Source organism: Miscanthus floridulus, chromosome 2, assembly GCF_019320115.1.
Source record: "Miscanthus floridulus cultivar M001 chromosome 2, ASM1932011v1, whole genome shotgun sequence".
Taxonomy (NCBI): Eukaryota; Viridiplantae; Streptophyta; class Magnoliopsida; order Poales; family Poaceae; genus Miscanthus; species Miscanthus floridulus.
Genome location: NC_089581.1, coordinates 24,480,792 through 24,500,030, shown reverse-complemented (window position 1 = coordinate 24,500,030; position 19,239 = coordinate 24,480,792). Strand labels below are relative to the sequence as shown.

Below are 19,239 nucleotides of genomic sequence, written 5' to 3'. Positions count from 1 at the left end.
CAACCTTGTTGTGTTGTGCTACCCTACCAGAGCCATCCCATGTCGCACCACCTTGCTAGAGCCACCCCACCCTTGGCTGCTTTATCCTACAAGAGCCATGCAGTGTTGCCCCGCACCCACGCCCATGTGTGTCTCGTCTCGCAACGGAAGCGAGTGGCTATGTGATGTGAACAAAGATGGAAGCTTCTGCCCCTTCAAATTTTTGGGCTAGATCCATCTCCCACTACTCTAGAGATGGGACCATCGCATCTGCACCTAAATCAAACATAGGCTAAAATAGGATCATCACATCTCACGTCTCTGACCAAACACCTTGCTAACTCACCATCTTTAACCTTGTGGCGCTCCATTCTCACTGGCGTCAACATTAGGTGTGAGTGCTTTATTTTTTTTCTTATTGTTTCTTCTTTTGCCAAAATTGCTTCTCCGTTACCACCGTTACCACACGGTGGTAACGTGTGGTAACGCTTGTTAGGTGCGGTTGCTTCTTTTTTCTTGTTGTTTTCTTTTCTGCCAAAACCGATTCTCCGTTATCGTACTGCTTTCTTTATTTTTTTCGAAAGGACAACAAAGTTTTACTGTAAATAAATTTTATTAACAAAAGAAAATAAAAGCAAGTGGTGTTCGGTTTTCATTGCTTCCTTTGTTTTGTTTTTTTTTCAAATTTCAAAAGCAGTGGATCTCTCCATCCCTACTGGTGGTGCTTCTTCTACTGGCGGTGTTTGCCTTTTGTTTTCTTTATTATCCTTTTTTACGCAAAATCTGCTCCATTTTTTTTGGCTAAAATTTAAACTAGTGCACGGGCAGATTGGACTGGTGTACGCCGTCGGCTCAAACAAATGTCAGCTTCAGTCGACTTACGTATAGTACTCCGTACGTATAGCAGCTCCCTTTCTTTTTATTTTTAAATTAATTAAGTACATAGAGATTAAGAAGAACAGATGATTGATCTGAAAACAAACTGGTCCCTGATGATTAGGACGTGGTGCGGTGAAACCTGAAAAGGCTACTGATGCTGCACAGCTGCAGTGAACCGGAAACGCACGCACGCACGCGACAGCAGAAGCCCGGGCTTACATAAAGGGGAGCCGCTCCGGCGATTCTTCCCCCGACCGCTTCTTCGCAAATCTCCCCCTCCCCCTTCGTCTTCCTCCGTCCCCATCTCCCACGGATCACCCTCTTCCTTCGTCTTCCTTCGCAGACCTGCATTGCTGGTGCGCCGCCGCACGGCGAGGAGCTAGCCCGCGCGGCCGGCCGGCGCCATGCCTCCCCCCAAGGCCGACGAGCTGGTTGTGCACGCCGTCAAGGAGCAGTTCGCCGGCCTCGACTTCTGCATCACCAGTCCCCCGCCATGGCGTACGTTACATACATACAGCTGCCTGTCACCATTTGGTTTTATTTGCTTTGCTTGGCTTTGCTTTGATTGCCACCCGGCCGCCTCCACGCGCTGACAACGCCGGCCGGTGGGTCGATGGTCCGTTGGGCTGGCTCTGTCTGAACCGCTTGTCGTTCCGTGCTGATCTGCTGCAGTCACGACGGTGCTCGTGGGCTTCCAGCACTACCTGGTGATGCTCGGCACCACCGTCCTCATCGCCACCATCATCGTCCCGCTCATGGGCGGCGGCCATGTATGTGAGCCTGATTGACTGCCTTCCTTCTGTTCCCCTTAATTTCGTTTGCCTGGACCGGACCTGTGGACGGACGAGCACTGATCGATGAGCGCACGCTCGCGGTGGACGCATGCATGCAGTATGAGAAGGCGATCGTGATCCAGACCATCCTCTTCCTGTCCGGGATCAACACGCTGCTTCAGGTCCACTTCGGCACGCGGCTCCCCGCCGTGATGAGCGGCTCCTACACCTACATCTACCCGGCCGTCGCCATCATCCTCAGCCCGCGATACGCGCTCGTCATCGACCCGCTCGAGGTGCGCAGCGCAACTGCACGCTCACGTTTCCGAGAGGATCGCTTCTGCTTCCTCTGTTCTTTCTTCAGTCACCGCAGCTGATCGATTCCATCGGTGTCGCCTGTTCAGAGGTTCGTGTTCACGATGAGGTCGCTCCAGGGCGCGCTCATCATCGCCGGCGTCTTTCAGGCCGTCGTCGGCTTCTTCGGCGTATGGAGAGTCTTCATACGGTTAGTCGTCTTCTTCTTCTTCTTCTTCTTCTTCTGTACTGACGCTGTCAATCAAATGTCGTCTCTGTTCTTGCTCTTGTACTGACGCTGTCGCTGTGCCGTGTGGCCCGTGCATTTCAGGTTCCTGAGCCCCCTCGCGGCGGCCCCCTTCGTCACGCTCTCGGGCCTGGGACTCTTCTACTTCGCGTTCCCCGGGGTGAGCTGCTCGCGGCACGGCCGAGTAGTCTCGTCGTCTTCTTTGGCCGCCGCAGCTTGCTTGCTAATCAGTCTAGTCTCTCCTGCAGGTCACCAAATGCATCGAAGTGGGCCTCCCCGCCCTTGTCCTCGTGGTGATCTTCGCAGAGGTAACAGCAACCAACCCGGTGGCTGGCGGTGGCCGTACGGCGCCATGGCTTCTGCAGCGACTGACATCCGTTTTCCGCCTTGCAGTACTCCGCCCACTACTTCGCTAAGGGGAGCATCGTGTTCGGCCGGTGCGCCGTGCTGGTGACCGTCATCGTCGTGTGGATCTACGCCGAGATCCTGACGGCCGCCGGCGCCTACAACGAGAGGGGCCCCGTGACGCAGTTCACCTGCCGCACCGACCGCTCCGGGATCATCGAGGGCTCACCTTGGTATGCTAATTGTGCACTGATCTTTGATGTGCTCTGTCTGATTTCTGCTTTGGGTTACTGTGGTCTGAGCCGAGAGTAGCTGAGTGCTGACGATGCATTGCGTGCTCTGCTCCGAACAGGGTGAGGTTTCCGTATCCGTTCCAGTGGGGATACCCGATTTTCTGCTTCCAGGATTGCTTCGCCATGATGGCTGCTTCTTTTGCATCACTTATTGAGGTACGCACGCACTGTGTTCTTTTATTTCGTCAGTAAAGGATGCGGAATAGTCCCTGGTAAAGATTTTAGTGAACATTGAAAACGTTCCAAAAGGACGTGAAATTGTGTGAGCTAATTCAGTAAACATTGGCCACATTCCAAAAGGACGCGAAATAGTTAAAGCAGAAAGCATTAGCATCTTGAACAATACAATTGCTTGTTCTAAGGCCGATTAATACGTCCCTAAGAGAAGAGTGCCCTATGCTGACTCTGGTGACGAGGAACTTCCAATGCAGTCTACCGGCACCTTAATCGCAGTGTCAAGATACTCAGGCGCAACGTTCACCCCACCCTCCGTGTTCTCGCGTGGAGTTGGCTGGGAGGTAATCAAATAATCAAAATGTTCAGTTCTTCTAATTGTCTTTTACAAGGATTTTCACTGACTGGAAAGCAACTTCCAACAAATATCAGGGCATATCTATCATACTGGACGGGATGTGCGGTACACTGACAGGAACAGCAGCTTCAGTGTAATGCACGCTACTTTAATCAGTTGATGATCTCTGTTAGCAAGCCGAAAGCTTTCAAGTAACCTGCCTTTGTTGCTTTCAAAGTGAGAATGCAGGCCTGTTGGCAGTGACGCGAGTTGGAAGCCGGCGAGTTATAAAGATCTCAGCCTTGTTCATGATTTTCTTCTCGTTGTTTAGTAGGCTCTCTCTCATTCTCTGCAACTTTTAGCACTATATCAGGAGTATCCAGCCTTTCATGTGCTTTTTTAGATAATGATCCAGCATTTCATGGTCAGTTATCGCACCTGACTGATACGAACTGCAAATCAACAGGCAAATTCGGGGCGGTTCTTGCATCCATTCCATTGCCGCTTTTCTCTGCACTGTATTGTGTCCTCTGGGCTTATGCAGGTAAGCCTTACTGTCAGAATCCACGACAGTTTTAAACTTTTACCCATCATAGTATGGAATCTGACGTTTTTCCATACCGTGTTTTGTTGATCTGAACTTGCTTTCTGCCTGAAACAGCCGGTGCAGGCTTCTCCTTCCTTCAGTACTGCAACCTCAACTCCTTGAGAACAAAGTTCATACTAAGCATCTCGTTGTTCCTGGGACTGTCCATCCCACAGTACTTCCGGGTCTACGAGATGTTCTTTGGCTTCGGACCAGTTCACACCCATTCAGTCGCGGTATGCATACTCGATGCAATAGACGAAACAAATTCCATTAAACTTTCACATTCTCACCTCTTTTCTCCTACTTGCCATTGCAGTTCAATGTGATGGTCAATGTCATCTTCTCGTCGCCGGCGACGGTGGCCGCCATACTGGCCTACCTTCTGGACTGCACCCACCTGTACTGGGAGGCTAGTGTGAAGAAGGACAGGGGTTGGTTCTGGTGGGAGAAGTTCAAGTCCTACAAGTATGATGCCAGGAGCGAGGAGTTCTACCGTCTTCCTTATGGCTTGAGCAGGTACTTCCCCTCGTTTTAGGATGCCGAGAGGAAGATGACAGACCAAGTTCTATTCTATGTAACTGGTGGAGCGTAGAAGATGAACATTAGTTCAAGGCAATAGAACCATATGTTATATTCCTATCAAGCAGTTGGGAGGGAGCTTGATGTTTTCATTTTCAGAAATGCTATACAACACACATGTGTTTTAGCACCAAAAAACACATGGATTTTATTTGTATCTACGACGTCTAGGCCCATATGTCATAACGAGCACATAAACACCCTCTCCCTCACCGGTTTCTCTCTCAACCGACTCTCTCCCTCCCTCTCTCTTTCTCACCGGCAACCACCGGCGCTGGCGCCGGCGGATCCGGCTCCAGGTAGGCCTCTCCTCCTCTGTGATCTGTGATTGTCTGGAGGTAGAAGAAGGGTGGAGGCTGGAGGTAGAAGAAGGGTAGAGACTGTTGGATCTTAGTTCTATGGTGCAAAAAAAATAAATGTGTTACAACTACATAAAACATATGGTTGTGTAGCAGTGAGACCTAAAATCCTTATAAAGCATTTTGGATGATAAACTTTTTGTGATTACTGGGAGAGTAGGATGGTATCGCCGTCAACCAGGGGAGAACTCTGCAATAATTCAGTCACCAGTTTTTGCTTCAGATTCGAAACAGAACACAAACGCCTTGGCAGCAATTGATTGAAGAACATGGCTTCGATTATTTTCCCACATCATTCACCATGGCAAAGCTTTTGCCGTACCACATCATCCATGCACTAGTTAAGTGTTCACTAAAGCAAAAGCATAGTCAAGTTACTACCGGAAATGGCAAACCAATTATTTGTCGCCGGTGCCAGCAGATAATCCAGCCGCCTTGGCCTTGGCCTTGGGCACCCACACACGCCCGTGGGGCTCTGCAGCCCCATGGCCGCGGCCGCGCCAGGGTTCAGCCGATCTCCTCCCAAATCGTGCCGGTTGCCGGCGCTGCCCTTCAACTAGGCCCTTGGGCTTCGCCTCCACGGTCTTGCGGAGCGGGTCACCGCTCTTCGGTTTGTTGCTGCCATCGGCGGCCGAGATGGGAGGGGCCTGTCGCGGCATCTGCGAGCCTGGGCGCTGCAGGCTTCGGTTTCCCCGTGTTGCCCGACTTGACGCCTAGCGGCGGCGACGGACCGGCCGTCTTCGCCGGAGCATCGCCCGGGCTCGTTTCTGCGCTCCGCCCGCCCGCGCCCTTCCTCTCCTTGTACGCGAAGTGGCCTGGGGATGATGCGACGGCCGCCTTGGCCGGATCGAGTGGAGAGGCCTTCCCCATCGCCTTGATTTCGCTCTTGTTCTCCGGCTTGCCGCCGTTCGATGCTGCAGGAGCCGCCGCCTCGGCCAGATTATCTGGATCGCCTATAGTATGGCACGAGGAGGCCTTCTTCTTCCCCTTCCCCTTCCCCTTCCCCTTCCACGGCGACTTGCATCCGCCATGGGGATGGGGTGCATTGTCCGCGACATCGTCCGGCCCCTTCTTGCCACGGTTACCTCCTACAATCCATTCCTTCTCCCGTGCCGCAGCTTCCCCGCACGTCGGCATTGGCCGCGGGGTCGTGGCTGGTGCCCGATACCCCACGGCCACCCACTGCTGGCCCTGCCCTTGTGCGCGCCCTCCTCGATGCCTCTCCTTGACCCCGCAGAAGGCCTCGCGCGAGGCTGCGCGGCCCTTCGTCTCTGCCTTAAGCGCTGCCTCCCGCTTAACCGCGGCGGCCATGGCCGCCTCCTCCGCCCGCTTGGCTGCGGCGGCCTCCTCCTCCTCCCGCCGCCGCTTCTCCTTGGGCGGAGCTGCTGGAGCTGCTGGAGGCTGACGTAGTTGGGAGGGATGGGAGGCGGCTCCCGCCTCGGCTTGGCGCTCGGCGCCGCCTCCATCGCTTCTCCCCTCTCGGCGATGGACCTTGGGCAGGAACGTGACCCGGAAAAAGACGGATTGACGGAATCGCTTTAGGGGGGTGTTTGGATCAGCCAGAGGTGAAAAAAAAAACAAATTATAGAATCAGTGGTAAGCGAAACGAATTTATTAAGCGTAATTAATTCATCGTTAACACATGTTTATCGTAGCATCACGTTATCAAATTATGAACTAATTAGACTTAAAAAATTCGTCAAGCAAAACAGTCTCAATCTATGTATTTAGGCCCCGTTCGGCTTACTGAATTGGCTGAAAAACACTGTTCTGATTGAATTGTTGTGAGAGAAAAATATGGTTCTAGCTAGAAAAATAAGTTCAATAGTGCGGATTATAAGGTAAGCCGAGCAGGGCCTTGGTTTCATAATTAGTCTATATTTAATACTTCATGCATATGTCTAAACATCCGATGGAATAGCGACTAAATGTTATGACATGAATCTAAATACCCCTTAAACTATCTTCAACAATAACACCCAAAATAAGACTCATTTGACCTCTGGGTAGCGCTACAGTCAAAGTGTTTAATACACATTCAACATCTTCTCCAACAGCATAACCTAAAAGAGAATTATTTCTTAAAATAAGTTTCTAGAAGAGATGATGCTTATATTTGGGTTGTGTCTATCAGGCAACTCAAAATAGATCTCCCGTATAGGTAGTCTGTTGAAGACTGATTTATCTATTTTGGATTTGGGTGTCCATATAGGTCTATTGTTGGAGACACTCTTATTAGCTTCTTGCGGGTAGTGGCCCACCATCCATAGATTTTCTGAGCCTCTTCTGGGTTCTGAGCCTCTTCTGGGTTCCGACTCTGTCTAGGGTACTGTTTTTTTTGCTGCTTTCATGTAGAACCTTTCGGGTAGGGCGTTCCTCGTTCCTCCTAGTACTGCATCTGTCTTAAAAAGAATGTAACTATAGATTATGTGCCATGAAAAGTTATTCATATTAGATCAAGTTTTTAGTAAATAATATTCATATTTATGACTTTAAATTAATTTATTATAAAAATATATTTCGTAATTAATCTAATGGTATTTATTTATTATTATAAATATTGATATTTTGTTATCTATAATTAGTCAAACTTAAGATACTAAAACATGACACTATGTTAGGATTACATTCTTTCTGGGATGAAGGTAGTAAATTACAATCCTTATTCTTTGAGGGTCGATTTAATTTTAAATTTAACTAGATTTCAATACAATAATATCACCACCTTCTTCCCCTCCTCTCAGCCGCCGACGCCATGGCCATGGCGCCCCCACTCTAGCCTGCCCCGGCCGCCTCCACCGCAACCGGGGCCCTAAACCGCCTGGCCGGTCTTCCTCTCGTAAACCCCTTAACTTCTAAGGCCACCGGAGCTTGGGAAGAATAGGGTGGCGCGGTCACACAGAAGAAGAAAGACGTACCTCACCAAAGCTGAATTCGCCACCGTCACCGGAACCAGGGAGGAGTAAGGCGACTAAAAGAGAGAAAGAGAAGTGGGAGGCGGGTGTACGGACATGCGGATTAAAATCTGGCCTTTCGTAATAAAGTCTTTACCATATTTATATGTGGGTGTCCATTCCTCCACTTTTTCTATTACTACACCTTTTTCTATTACCGTGTGTTCTTTATTTGCTCTGTTTTACATTTCTTCGTTGGAAACAAGCACTGCTCATCTAAACGATCATTTAGTCTGTTTAGATATTAACCATGTTCGCTTGAACTTATCAGCCGTACCGTTTTAGCAAAACAACAATGTTTTTCTCTCACAACAAATCAGCATCAGCATCAACCATTTTTCAAGCCAGGCGAACAGGGCCATTGTTAAAACGCTGCATGGTGGTACGTTCTCAACCAGTTCGCATTTTTTTACAAGAACTCAAATATATTAAGGGGGCGTTTGGAACAAGGGATTTTTGAAGGAAAATCGTAGGAATCCAAAAAAAAGGAAAGGAAGTGAACCTGAGCATTTGGAACACAGGAAATATCAATTCCTTTCCTCTTATTTTACTGTAGTTGGATGCTCGTTTCATGGGAAATAAAAAAATCTACTGGCATCTCTTGGTTTCTTTTCCTTTGCGTATGTCCGATGCACTGTCTCTGCAGAAGATAGGAAAGAAGGGAGCGTACAACAGACTGTCATGTTGTCAGTGACCCAAACATTCCAGATAACGCAAGTGAAGCTGCATGCTGCTATTCTTTTTTTCATTTGCTCTTGGTACCCATAAAGATTCCTATAATTCTAATTCCTGTGTTCCAAACACTACTTTATATATGTTTCCTGTGTTTTTCTTATTCTCTGTTTTGTCATCTTATCATCATCCTATTCCTATGTTTTTTTCTTTTCCCGTGTTTTTCATTTCTCCGTTCCAAACAAGCCCTAAGCATTAAAACCAAAGCACAAGCGTCTGGGAATTCTAACCGAAGAAGTAACTTGGCTACGGCAATAGAACCAGCAAGGTGGCTTTACAAAAGAGCTTGATAACACCGGTACACAAAGGATTCTTTAGAATAAAACTGCACTTCCGTTGATGCAAACACTGGTGATGCCTCCATTGGAGGAGCTGGGCCTCTCGAGAGAAATAGCCACGATAGAGACATCGGAGATCCTCATTCTCACACTCTGACAGTACAGTTGGCGCTCCCTGATCAGTCTTCGAGGATTTAATATCTTGAATCGTAATTTAGAAGGAGCTTCACCGACTCAAGAAAATGACGCCACGACTGCCAACGTTAAATCTGAGAACCAGCAGCGTTGAAGAGGGTGTGTAAATTTAGGACATGTCTATACCTAAACTTTAAAAAGTTTAGAAATATCAAGTTTCAAGCCAAATAGCTTAGATCCTATTTGGATTGATTAGCTGCTAATATAGCTAGCTAGCTAATAACTCATAGCTAATATTAGTTAGCTAACTATTAGTTGGTTTGCCTAACTAATGAGATAGTTGTTAATTAGTACCCAGCTAACAATTAGCTGGCCCCGTTTGATAAAAAAAACTAATTATTAGCAACTAACAATTAGCTCTATGATCCAAATATGGCTTTAGTCTATAAAGTACTCACTTTATTACAAATTATGACGTTTTGGTCTTTCTAGACGTATAGTTTTGCTATACACTCAGATATACACTATGTCTAGATACATAGTAAAAACAATGTATTTTCAAAAACAAAGCATCATATATTTAAAATAGGGGGAGTAGATGCACTTGTGTGTGGGTGTATATGCTTGTGTTGTAGAGGGTGTGTATATATGGTAAAACTTAGTCAAAAGTCACTGGTTTTTCAATTTTTGGAGTGCATTTGCACCCTACAAACGCTATACCTCACCCCTAGATAAGTGACCGCCTGCTTACCGCAGGTCCTCACGATTGTTAGAGTAGACTGTGGAGGGCTCATAGTTTGGGCATTCAAGCTACAATTTTACGAGCTTCTAGAGCCAGAGAAGCCCGAGAGAAACGTGGCATCGACTTCTCTTTGTCTCCCCATTAGTTTTACTACAGTAGCAAACAATGCAAAAAGAATGTACGATGTACCCTTCTATCCAAATTCAATTTGTATCAGTAAAATAAATCCAAATTCTAGATTCCATAGTAGATAAATTATTGCAGGCAAAACGAATTGTGAGGGTCATTTTACCGACTTCAAAAGTAACGAACCACCCACGATTAGAGTTATAATAAAATAAATTTTTTTGTTATTTTAAAAGTTAACTCTTTTAGTTGTGCGGGTAGCTCTCATGAATATTACTCTGTGTGACTGTGCATACTTTCTCAAACACTACCTTGCTATAGCTATGTTTCCTTAGACTCTGTTTGAGCATGTAAAGAAGCTCTTTCTATTCTTGTCTAGGGACTAAGATTGATGAGGACATCGCCAAGATGGAGTCGAGGACGACTCCAATTCGAGAAGGGGAGGATGATGAGGACATCGCCACGCTGGACACACCGACGCCATGGTCTTCCCCAAGTTGCAATTCGTTCCCAACTCAGCTGCCACGTCGCCCTCGGATTCAGCAGACACGTCGTCACTGTTTCGGTCATAACTCTCTCATACGACATCGAAACGGGCCGTTCTTGGATGCGTTGGAAAGGGGACGACGACGCCATCGTTTTGGATCTGGTCCCAGCTCCAGAAGGTTCGTGGATCATTCTGTGTGATCACGGCAAGGTGCTGCGTCACCTATTTGGGCCAACTTGGCCATGTATCGTGTCGGGTCTTAAGCCCAAGTTGTGGGCGCCCAACCCCTGGCCGTCCCCAACCCTAGGTCGAGTCTTAGACTATAAACACAGCCGCCGCCGCTGCTACACAATTGGGTTTTGTTTAGAGTTTAGTTTTCCATCGAGAAACTGAATCGTTCATTGTAACTGTGGTGACAAATCCTTTTACAGTGATCCAGGGCCTCCGTTCTTGATCTCCTCTACTGTGTCGATTAGTCCTTTGGAACCGAGTTCTTGAATCCTCTATTGATATCCGCGTCATTCATATTTGCAATTTCAGATTGCGTGTTTTACCTTCTTGCTTGTGCTCTTCGATTCGCTTGCAGGAAAAGCCTTCTTGGCGAGGTCAATCAAGTTGTGCTTGGTTGATAACCAACGGAGCAGTGGTGTAACGGTTGTAGGGTTCGAATCGTGTCTGATTTGAAGCCGGATCGCCAACGTCGAGATCTCCACAAATCGAACTTACCGGCTACCTCTCGGAAGATCGGGCCTGTACTCATCAAAGATTTTCACACTTATAGTGTCCAGGCTGCAAAGATTTACTCATAAAACATTGTGTTAGAGGGATTCACTTTCGATGAGAATCCGAAAACAAGTTTCATATACTATCTTCTTTCCCTCCTTTTGTTTCTGTCTTTAGGTGGTGCAAGCAGGAATTGAACCTACCTTTTTTTTACCCATTTAGCCTTTCTAGGTTAGTGTGTGCTTTTAACCGTTCCCATGGATGCTTCGGTGAGTGAACTAGGTTTTTATTTTAGAGCAAACTAGGTTTTTATTTGAGAGCGGACTATGCTTTTAGTGATACTACTTCTTGAGCTTCTACTCTTCAGTTAAGAGCGTGTGTTCTTTTTTGAGCTACGGCTCGTGTCGATGTCCCATTCCGACAAGCCAGTGTTTTTTTTTTCTTTTTCTCTTTCCTTGAGTTGGGATTTCGATGCGTGTTGATGTCCCAATCCAACCGTCAGAAGTTGTATATGTTTATTTTGCCTAGTCTAGGTTTCATCTGCTTTTTAATATAATCAGCAACTCCCTGATTCTTTTTTTTTAAGAGAGATTTGGAAAAAGACGGAATAGGAAGGCAGGGTACATGTAGAGAAGGGGAAGTTAGCAAAGTTAGATAAGCTTGGATTGGGCATAGGAACATGTATTGAGATGATTCCTAGCTGGGTTAGAAAGTTTCCATGTATCTCAACTAAACTAAGATAAAACTATCTTTTGGTATATAAATGATTCCCGGTTGGGCAGGAAATTTCCATATATCTCAATTAAACTATTTAGTTGTCCTTAGAATTCTAATCCGCTTCGGAATGTGTTGGATGAGTGTAGTTTATGGGGCATGGCTAGAGCTTCTAAGCTCCAGCAATTTCTTGCCAGGTTGCTCACCGTCACTGTCTAGGGTGAGATTTGCCAGGTCGTGGTCTTGTGTGCTCTGTGGCGTGTCTGTGGTGTGGGGTTAGTTCTCGGGTTTGTCCTTGTACGGACCCATTGTATTCTTATTCTTGCTTAATAAAATCACACGCAGTTCTCCTGCGTCATTCGAGAGAAAAAAAAAAGTTGTCCTTAGACACAACAACCCCCCCCCCCGTTCTAGTTTTTTGTAGTTTTATTTATAGAAACCTAACCATTAGAGAAACACAAAAATATAGCTCACTGTTTATTCTGTTCACTAGGCATTATCATTGATTATTGATTTACTAAGTTATTTTTAAGGAGCTTTCGAGATACGGGCTAGGATTGGAACCGGTTGTAACTTGTAAACGATATCACTTGTGTAAGACAATTTTCGGAAAACGAGATTTTTCATTTCCGTTTTCTTCCAGTCATCTCGTGAACCATGGTTGAAGCATTGCCGCACTTTGTTCATACAGCATTTGCACGCACATATGTCAAGCACCAAAAGCAATTAAATCCATATAGATACTAAGTTGTACAATAAAAAAAACAATAGTTTTACCATCAATCTGTGATCCACGCAATATAGCAAAAGCTTTTTTGCTCAAGGTCACGATTGAGTTATTCTCAAGCTGCACCACAGATCCATCAATGAAGTATCCACATTGCTAAACGCTCAAAACGGAGCACCCACACACAAATGCTACCGGTAAACGGCCAATGTCCTGATGCCCTCACTGCCCCCTGCACAGAGCAAATTACTTCCCAATGAATAAAGAGAACGGTTCATGCAAACAATGAAGGTACACACCAACCGCCCATTTCTACTGTATTAGTTTGCTGATGAAGCAAAAATAGTAAATAAAAGTTAAACAGCAACATAGTTCCAAATGATTGGTGTTGTATTGGCATATCACCAACAGTGACTATTTGCACGACATTCTCAGACACGTAATGATGGATCAGAATGTGGCAACATGGTCATAACTAATAACCATGGTAACTAATCAAATATGAGATCACAACTATGATCACAACCCACACAAGTCAGAGCTAAGATAAAATACTATTGTATCACACTATATATAAATAATACTGTATAATGCAACAATTCTTCTGTGCAATGAATGTTCACTTGTAAATTAGTAACCTATTTTCATGATTATAAAATAAATAAATGGGGCAACTCTGGGATGCTATTCTACATTTCAGTGTGGGCCTTTTTATCAGTTCTTGGATTTGTCAGCTATTTGCAACTGGTCAATTCATCAAGATCATTCTAGCAGGTTAGACTAAAAAACAATTTCAGATTGAGTACATTTCAGACCCCCCCCCCCCCCCCCCCCCACCCAAAAATAAAATAAAATAAAAAATCACATGATCACAATGTCTGAAAACTTGAACCATTAGTAACAAATGACCACCATATTTTGTGGTCACATGGTTTGATAAAATCCACTCTTAACAAATTTTGAACTGAATTGATATGACAATGCTACCCACAATTTCCGTTTTGTCAACTAGCCAACATAGATGACAGGTTGACACGGAGGGCAAGTGACAATTGGATGAGATTTTGTTAGGGTGGGTATTTTACAAACAACATAGCAATAGAGCCTGATGTTACATACCATAAAACAACCTATTTGACGTTTTCTGCAACAAAACCTGGGGTCCCTGGAATTTACTCTATAATAATTGATGTCTTGATGAATAACCATAGGTGAATAGATGACCATGAATGTACACAAAACCATTGATACAGCTATCAACAACAACAACAACAACAACAAAGCCTTTAAGTCTCAAACAAGTTGGGATAGGCTAGAGTTGAAACCCAGCAGAAGCAATCAAGGTTCAGGCATGTGAATAGCTGTCTTCCAAGCACTCCTATCTAAGGCTAAGTCTTTGGGTATATTCCATCCTTTCATGTCTCCTTTTATTGCCTCTACCCAAGTCAACTTCGGTCTTCCTCTGCCTCTCTTCACGTTACTATCCTGGCTTAGGATTCCACTACGCACCGGTGCGTATCAACAAAATTTATTTTTGGGCGAATCATAATTACCATCCCAGTCAAAAGCAATCAATCATCATGCAGCAGCTAAAATCACTCTGCCATGCATTAACAGAGTAACAAAGGCATTTGTCAATTCATACATGATTTTTTCCAGGTAGCACAGTTAATGCTGGAAATTGGTTCCATAATAATTTTCTAGCACTGGCACCAACTTATATTGGTCCTAGTAAAGATTTAAGATGTTTTATATCAAGATATTACTATCATATTATATTAGCACATACTTCTTAAAATATGGAAAATAAATAGTGGGCTAGTGGCTGCCTATCAGAACTCATATAGTATATGGGCAATACAATTTGCAAGGTAGTATGGGCTGTGTACAGGAATATATACTGAAAGTACATGTCATCAGGAAATGCAATATTTTACATAAATGTATTGAGGCGCCAAGAAAGTACATTGGCACATGCACCTACATTCACTACTCACTAGACAAATTCAGTGAGAAAAAGGTAGAGAAGTCTTTAGAATTAATATAACACTTCAGATGAAATATAACACTTCTCATGGGATAACTCTATTACTATCTGAAAAGGGGACAACTCACTTAATCAATTTGACATGTATGGAGCTAATTTCAGATCAAGTAATGTATGACTTATGAATTACTTTGATATTCGTAAGGAGCTAAACCAACCAGTTAGACTCTTATGTTCAGTAGAATCACCAAAAATATTAAATTCATTATTGGATCATACACTCGGGTCATAAGTTACCTATTTTCCCCACTGCTGATTGTGAACACATGAAATTTGTAAATCTCTGATCTGAGGGCAGCATGTGTGCAGTCACTCTACTATTTATAAAATAAAAATTTCACCTTATTAGGCATTTTTTGACAGAAAAAAAAAAGAGATTGCCCAGAACTTTGCTAATGAAGCTCAAATTCTAGCGATTATAACCTAATAAAAAGGGATTAAAAGAAGAAAACCTAAATCAGCTAGATATAATACCAAAGGTTAATAAAAAGGATGGAGTGCCCAATTTTGCAACAAATACGATGAAGAGGCAATATCAAATTAGTGAGACAAACCTGTGTAACCTAATAAGTTGGATCACCACATGCCATGAAAATATCTACCAAAAGGCTCCTAAATTTGTAGCATGTTCAACATCCTGGTACTACCATACAGCGCACCTGTTTCGTGGATGCCTAAATGAGCTAAGGATGAGTTGGGTGCAAATGGAAAGTATTCCATCTGAAGTGTGGGTTCTCAGCTCACACAAGCCTTCCAGTCCAGCCCCCTGGACCGGGGTGAAACTGCGCTCAGAAGTCAAAATTCTCCTCAGCGCAACTCAATCCGCAAACCCACTCAATTCCACTAAGCGTCGTAAATAGAACTTCACCAGGCATTTCGTCGAGCACTTAGCGATCACAATAGGACACATTCCAATTCGTCACCGCGACCCACTAAATGTCTGATCAACAAATCAACCAGCAAGAAATGGCAAGCACAAGCACACAGAAGCGGTGCGCTAACAGGTACAACAGGTAGTGATGGAGATGGGAGGGTGGCCCTGACCTGATCTTCTTGATGAGAATCTCGCGGAGCTTCTTGCCGAGCTCCTGGGACCGGACGCGCTGCATAAGCGCCTTACGCGCGAGCACGCGCTTTTCCGAGTCCTTGACGTGGTGGTGGGTGCGCGCCCGGATGAGGCGCTCCATGCCGCTGGACCGCATCTTGCGCTCCATGACCGACAGCGCCCGCTCCAGGTTCCCGTCCCTCACCTGCACCACGATGCCCCGGGATTGCTGCACCTGCCCGCGGTGCCATGCCTCCATCGTCGACGGCCGCGTAGCCGCAGCCGCGAGCCCACGCGCCGCCCGTGCCACCGCCTGCATCGTTCTCTTTCGTCTCCTCCCGCCGCCGCCGCACACACCCTGACACTCGCTGTAGCCGCCTATTCGCGCTGCTGATGGAGCGTTGGATTCGGGCTGTCTCGGTCCGATACTTTCATGACCGTTCGTTTTTCTTTCTGCAGTTAGACCCCTGTTCTCTTTCAAATTTCCTATATAGTTCGTAGGTCAAAGTGGCAAACCCCGCAAAATAGTTTCCTCTTCCCATTGCAACTCCAGTCGCAATTTGGGGCTCTCAGTGCCAGTGGCGACGACGGGCGATTGCGATCTGCGAGCCGCCGCCCTCGCGAATTCGGCCGCGGCGACTGCCGACTGACGCGGTACACTTTCTCTCCCGCCCTACCTCTCTCCCCTGCGCTAGGTTTCACCGTTTCACGCAGCGGCAGGCGATTTCTGCCGATGCCCCCGGCGAGGGTTTGTCCCAGTGGAAAGAAGCACCGCTCCCGTGGAAACAAGAAGTCGTTCTAGTACGACATCGATGTTCAGTATAATGCTGACCGACTCTGTTATGCCCGTTGGTTTTGGATCTTAACCTGCACCTGCTGTTACTTGTTTGTTTTAATAACAAAATGCCCTTTGTGTGTAATCTTTTTAGCGTAAAACGAAACCCCCAAATCTGTCAAAGTTCCTTTTGCAGCTTCGGTTAGTAAAGTTCAACTGCCAACCTGTATGTATAGAAGAATTGAAATAGAGAAGAAAACTGTGATGAAATGATGAGTCAAATACTGATGCCACGTGGGTTTGTGTGAATCAACTGATAAATTTGTTACTGAAATAGAGAAGAAAACTGTGATGAAATGATGAGTCAAATACTGATGCCACGTGAGTTTGTGTGAAACAACTGATAAAATTGTTATGGACCCAACCGTGTTGTGCCACCCTTTTCTATTTATGGTTGAATGTGAAAAGCTTGTCGCTAGCAGTTATTACGTTTTCTTGTGGGGAATAGCTCTCACCTATTTTCCTGTAATCTTTCAGGGAAACAGTTTCTGTTCCACTCTGCAACCGATTCAATTCGTGGATTTTGCGTACGCAAATGCAGTGAAATATGTCTTAGCCTCGGTTAAGTTTAAGTACTTATATTTTGTATAGGATCTGTATACTGTCAGAAGCCTGCATCTTCGAAAAACAGTTTTAAGTACAAGTTTGTTATTATACCAAGCAAAAATGTTAGATGTTATGTGCTAACTGCTAATATGTGTTGGTCCTTAGTTGTTTGTGCATCTGATACTTGTCCATCCGTTTTCTCTGTTTGAAATAAACAGAAGGTGGTGGATGCCATATATATATGATTATTATGCTTGCACTATTGTAAACTATGCGATTATACAGTACAACTATTGTAAACTACTTGATGTCACACTATGTGTCGGTTTATCTTTAATGTAGCAATTGGCAATTCAATGTCCATGTGGAACTGTTTATGCAATGGAAGAAAAGAAAGGTAGCATTCAAAAGAAAAGATGCCCACCTGATACAATCTTCCTAAAGTAAACTTGTCATTTCCTGCTTGTGGTTTTGTAAGTGAGATCTGCAAGTCTCATATGACAAGATAGCCATATCCACTGTTAGCAACCACATTGAGTGGATCACGTGCTCCTTCTATTAAGTTTTTTTTCTATTAACAAAAAAGGACTTGTTTGTTTCATTGAGATCTTTTGGGGTGCTTTGGTTTCTAGTTCATCCTGGAATCACATCAATCCTTGAACAACCACTCATAGTGGCTTTGTTATATGTCCTATCCTCCTAGGTTAACTTGAGGCTTTGTTCTATCAGTTTTGTTGTCAGAAGTATGGATCTACCCTAAGTTTAAACTTTAGTATGTTTATAGACAATGAAAAGCCACCCCTCTTCCCTTTTCTCTTGCGGAAAGAGTTGAATAGGGGGTGGTGACTGGCAGAAGTATGATTATTCAACTTGAACAAGCATATAAGAAAACATAGTTTACTTATTAATTGTGTTTAAATGATTTAGTCTCATTCTCTGTGACTGCAATTTCCAGCACTTCTGGCGACCACCAAACTGTTTTTATTGTGGAAGAGAAGAAATGTACCATTCAGAATTTTTAAGATGCCTACACAGATCAATCTTCCTGAACTAAATTTGTTATATCCTAAGACTGTACTAAGGTTTACATGACAACCAAGCACTCTGCTGTCAGTAACCACATAGAATGGATTTGGCTTTCCATCCTAAGATGCCTTTTGAGTCCATAGTTCCATCAATTTTGATGTCTAGTGTTTTTTCACCTGAGTTATTAGTTCTTCAGAGGCTCAGTCTTTGATGTTTTCCGATAGTTTATGATAAGGCCTGATTGGTTGATTGAGAGTTATAGGATGATAAAGCCAAATGTGGATCATCTATTCTTTTGTAGACTCTTGAATGACATTTGGAAGATAAGGCAATCATATTATTGCTCTGTGCATTACTGCATATGTATCTTGTAGTATCAGTGTAACTACATGGTAGAGATAGCAAGGAAGCAACTTCAAAACAAATTAAGTGCATCATTGAAGCTCTCTGTTCTAAATCTGATGTATGATGTATACTATCACATGCTTTCTGTAGAGTTGTAACACTGACAACTGAGTATTAGTCCCCTCATGCTATATCACTATATGATATATTTGCATGGAATCCTGGATTTATAGTTCACAAGATACAATTCTTTGTTATTTGTTTTTTTTATCCTTGTTCATCTTGAAGTTTTTGAACAGATGTCAGTGCTATTGGTTAATTATCTTGTCTTATTTCTGGGCTTGTTCAGGTCAGTCTGATTAGGCAATATGGTTATCCCTCCACCAGCTAGAGCACCTGTAATCACCAAGTTCCTGAAGCCCTATATTTTGAAGATGCATTTCACAAACAATTTTGTGAGTGCTCAGGTCATCCACACCCCGACGGCCACAGTCACATGCTCTGCAAGCTCTCAGGAGAAACTGCTGAGGCCAAGCATGGAGTCAACACGGGATGTTGCTGCGGCTGCAAAGATTGGGAAGTTGCTTGGGGAGCGCTTGCTGTTCAAGGGTATCCCTGCAGTATCTGTCTCCATGTCAAGAGACCAGAAGTACCATGGCAAGGTCAAGGCCGTGATAGATTCTCTTAGAGATGCAGGTGTGAAATTGCTATGAGGAAAACTGACTGTTATGGCAGAAGGAAGTTCGGGGCTCATTTACCTCAAAAACTGCGTTGGCGGTCCATTAGTTTCCTGACTGAATTTTCTCATGGGTGCTGCTTCGAACCATGTAACAGGACACTTCGGCCAGAACAGAGCTCGCTTGTGGACAAATGCTGATCGTCTGGGTCTATCTTCCATTCTTCCATGAGTTATACAGTATGAACAAAAT

At 44.8% G+C, this 19,239-nt stretch overlaps 3 protein-coding genes, 1 non-coding gene and 1 pseudogene across 4 annotated transcripts; 3 read left to right on the top strand and 2 right to left on the bottom strand.

Annotated features, from left to right (window-relative positions):
* Positions 1 to 1,262: 1,262 nt before the first annotated feature.
* Positions 1,263 to 4,649, top strand: LOC136538239 (nucleobase-ascorbate transporter LPE1-like). Its single transcript, XM_066530228.1, has 14 exons — positions 1,263 to 1,356; positions 1,531 to 1,628; positions 1,751 to 1,927; positions 2,036 to 2,136; positions 2,257 to 2,332; positions 2,421 to 2,480; positions 2,566 to 2,750; positions 2,870 to 2,966; positions 3,242 to 3,328; positions 3,417 to 3,475; positions 3,560 to 3,651; positions 3,788 to 3,865; positions 3,983 to 4,143; positions 4,227 to 4,649. The coding sequence occupies exons 1-14, from the start codon at positions 1,263 to 1,265 to the stop codon at positions 4,443 to 4,445; spliced, it is 1,584 nt and encodes a 527-aa protein (XP_066386325.1). The 3' UTR covers positions 4,446 to 4,649.
* Positions 4,650 to 4,959: 310 nt separating this feature from the next.
* LOC136538238 (uncharacterized) lies at positions 4,960 to 6,361 on the bottom strand (annotated as a pseudogene).
* Positions 6,362 to 12,356: 5,995 nt separating this feature from the next.
* On the bottom strand, positions 12,357 to 15,956 carry LOC136520140 (uncharacterized). Its single transcript, XM_066513572.1, has 2 exons — positions 15,558 to 15,956; positions 12,357 to 12,698 (listed from the first exon to the last, which is right to left on the bottom strand). The coding sequence occupies exons 1-2, from the start codon at positions 15,875 to 15,877 to the stop codon at positions 12,689 to 12,691; spliced, it is 330 nt and encodes a 109-aa protein (XP_066369669.1). The 5' UTR covers positions 15,878 to 15,956; the 3' UTR covers positions 12,357 to 12,688.
* A 1,378-nt stretch (positions 15,957 to 17,334) lies between these two features.
* LOC136541092 (small nucleolar RNA snoR104) lies at positions 17,335 to 17,452 on the top strand. The gene has a single exon (XR_010780192.1). It is a non-coding gene; the product is annotated as a small nucleolar RNA snoR104 (small nucleolar RNA).
* Positions 17,453 to 18,678: 1,226 nt separating this feature from the next.
* On the top strand, positions 18,679 to 19,023 carry LOC136536225 (uncharacterized). The gene has a single exon (XM_066528592.1). It carries the CDS (start codon positions 18,679 to 18,681, stop codon positions 19,021 to 19,023), a length of 345 nt encoding a protein of 114 aa, XP_066384689.1.
* The last annotated feature ends 216 nt before the right edge of the window (positions 19,024 to 19,239 follow it).

Bases quoted from the DNA above. Each gene is read 5' to 3' on its own strand.
- LOC136520140 (XM_066513572.1), bottom strand. From the start codon at position 15,877: ATGCAGGCGGTGGCACGGGCGGCGCGTGGGCTCGCGGCTGCGGCTACG.
- LOC136538239 (XM_066530228.1), top strand. From the start codon at position 1,263: ATGCCTCCCCCCAAGGCCGACGAGCTGGTTGTGCACGCCGTCAAGGAG. The intron at 2,137-2,256 runs GTTAGTCGTCTT...CGTGCATTTCAG, and splicing joins GTATGGAGAGTCTTCATACG to GTTCCTGAGCCCCCTCGCGG. The intron at 2,751-2,869 runs GTATGCTAATTG...TGCTCCGAACAG, and splicing joins ATCATCGAGGGCTCACCTTG to GGTGAGGTTTCCGTATCCGT.
- LOC136536225 (XM_066528592.1), top strand. From the start codon at position 18,679: ATGGTTATCCCTCCACCAGCTAGAGCACCTGTAATCACCAAGTTCCTG.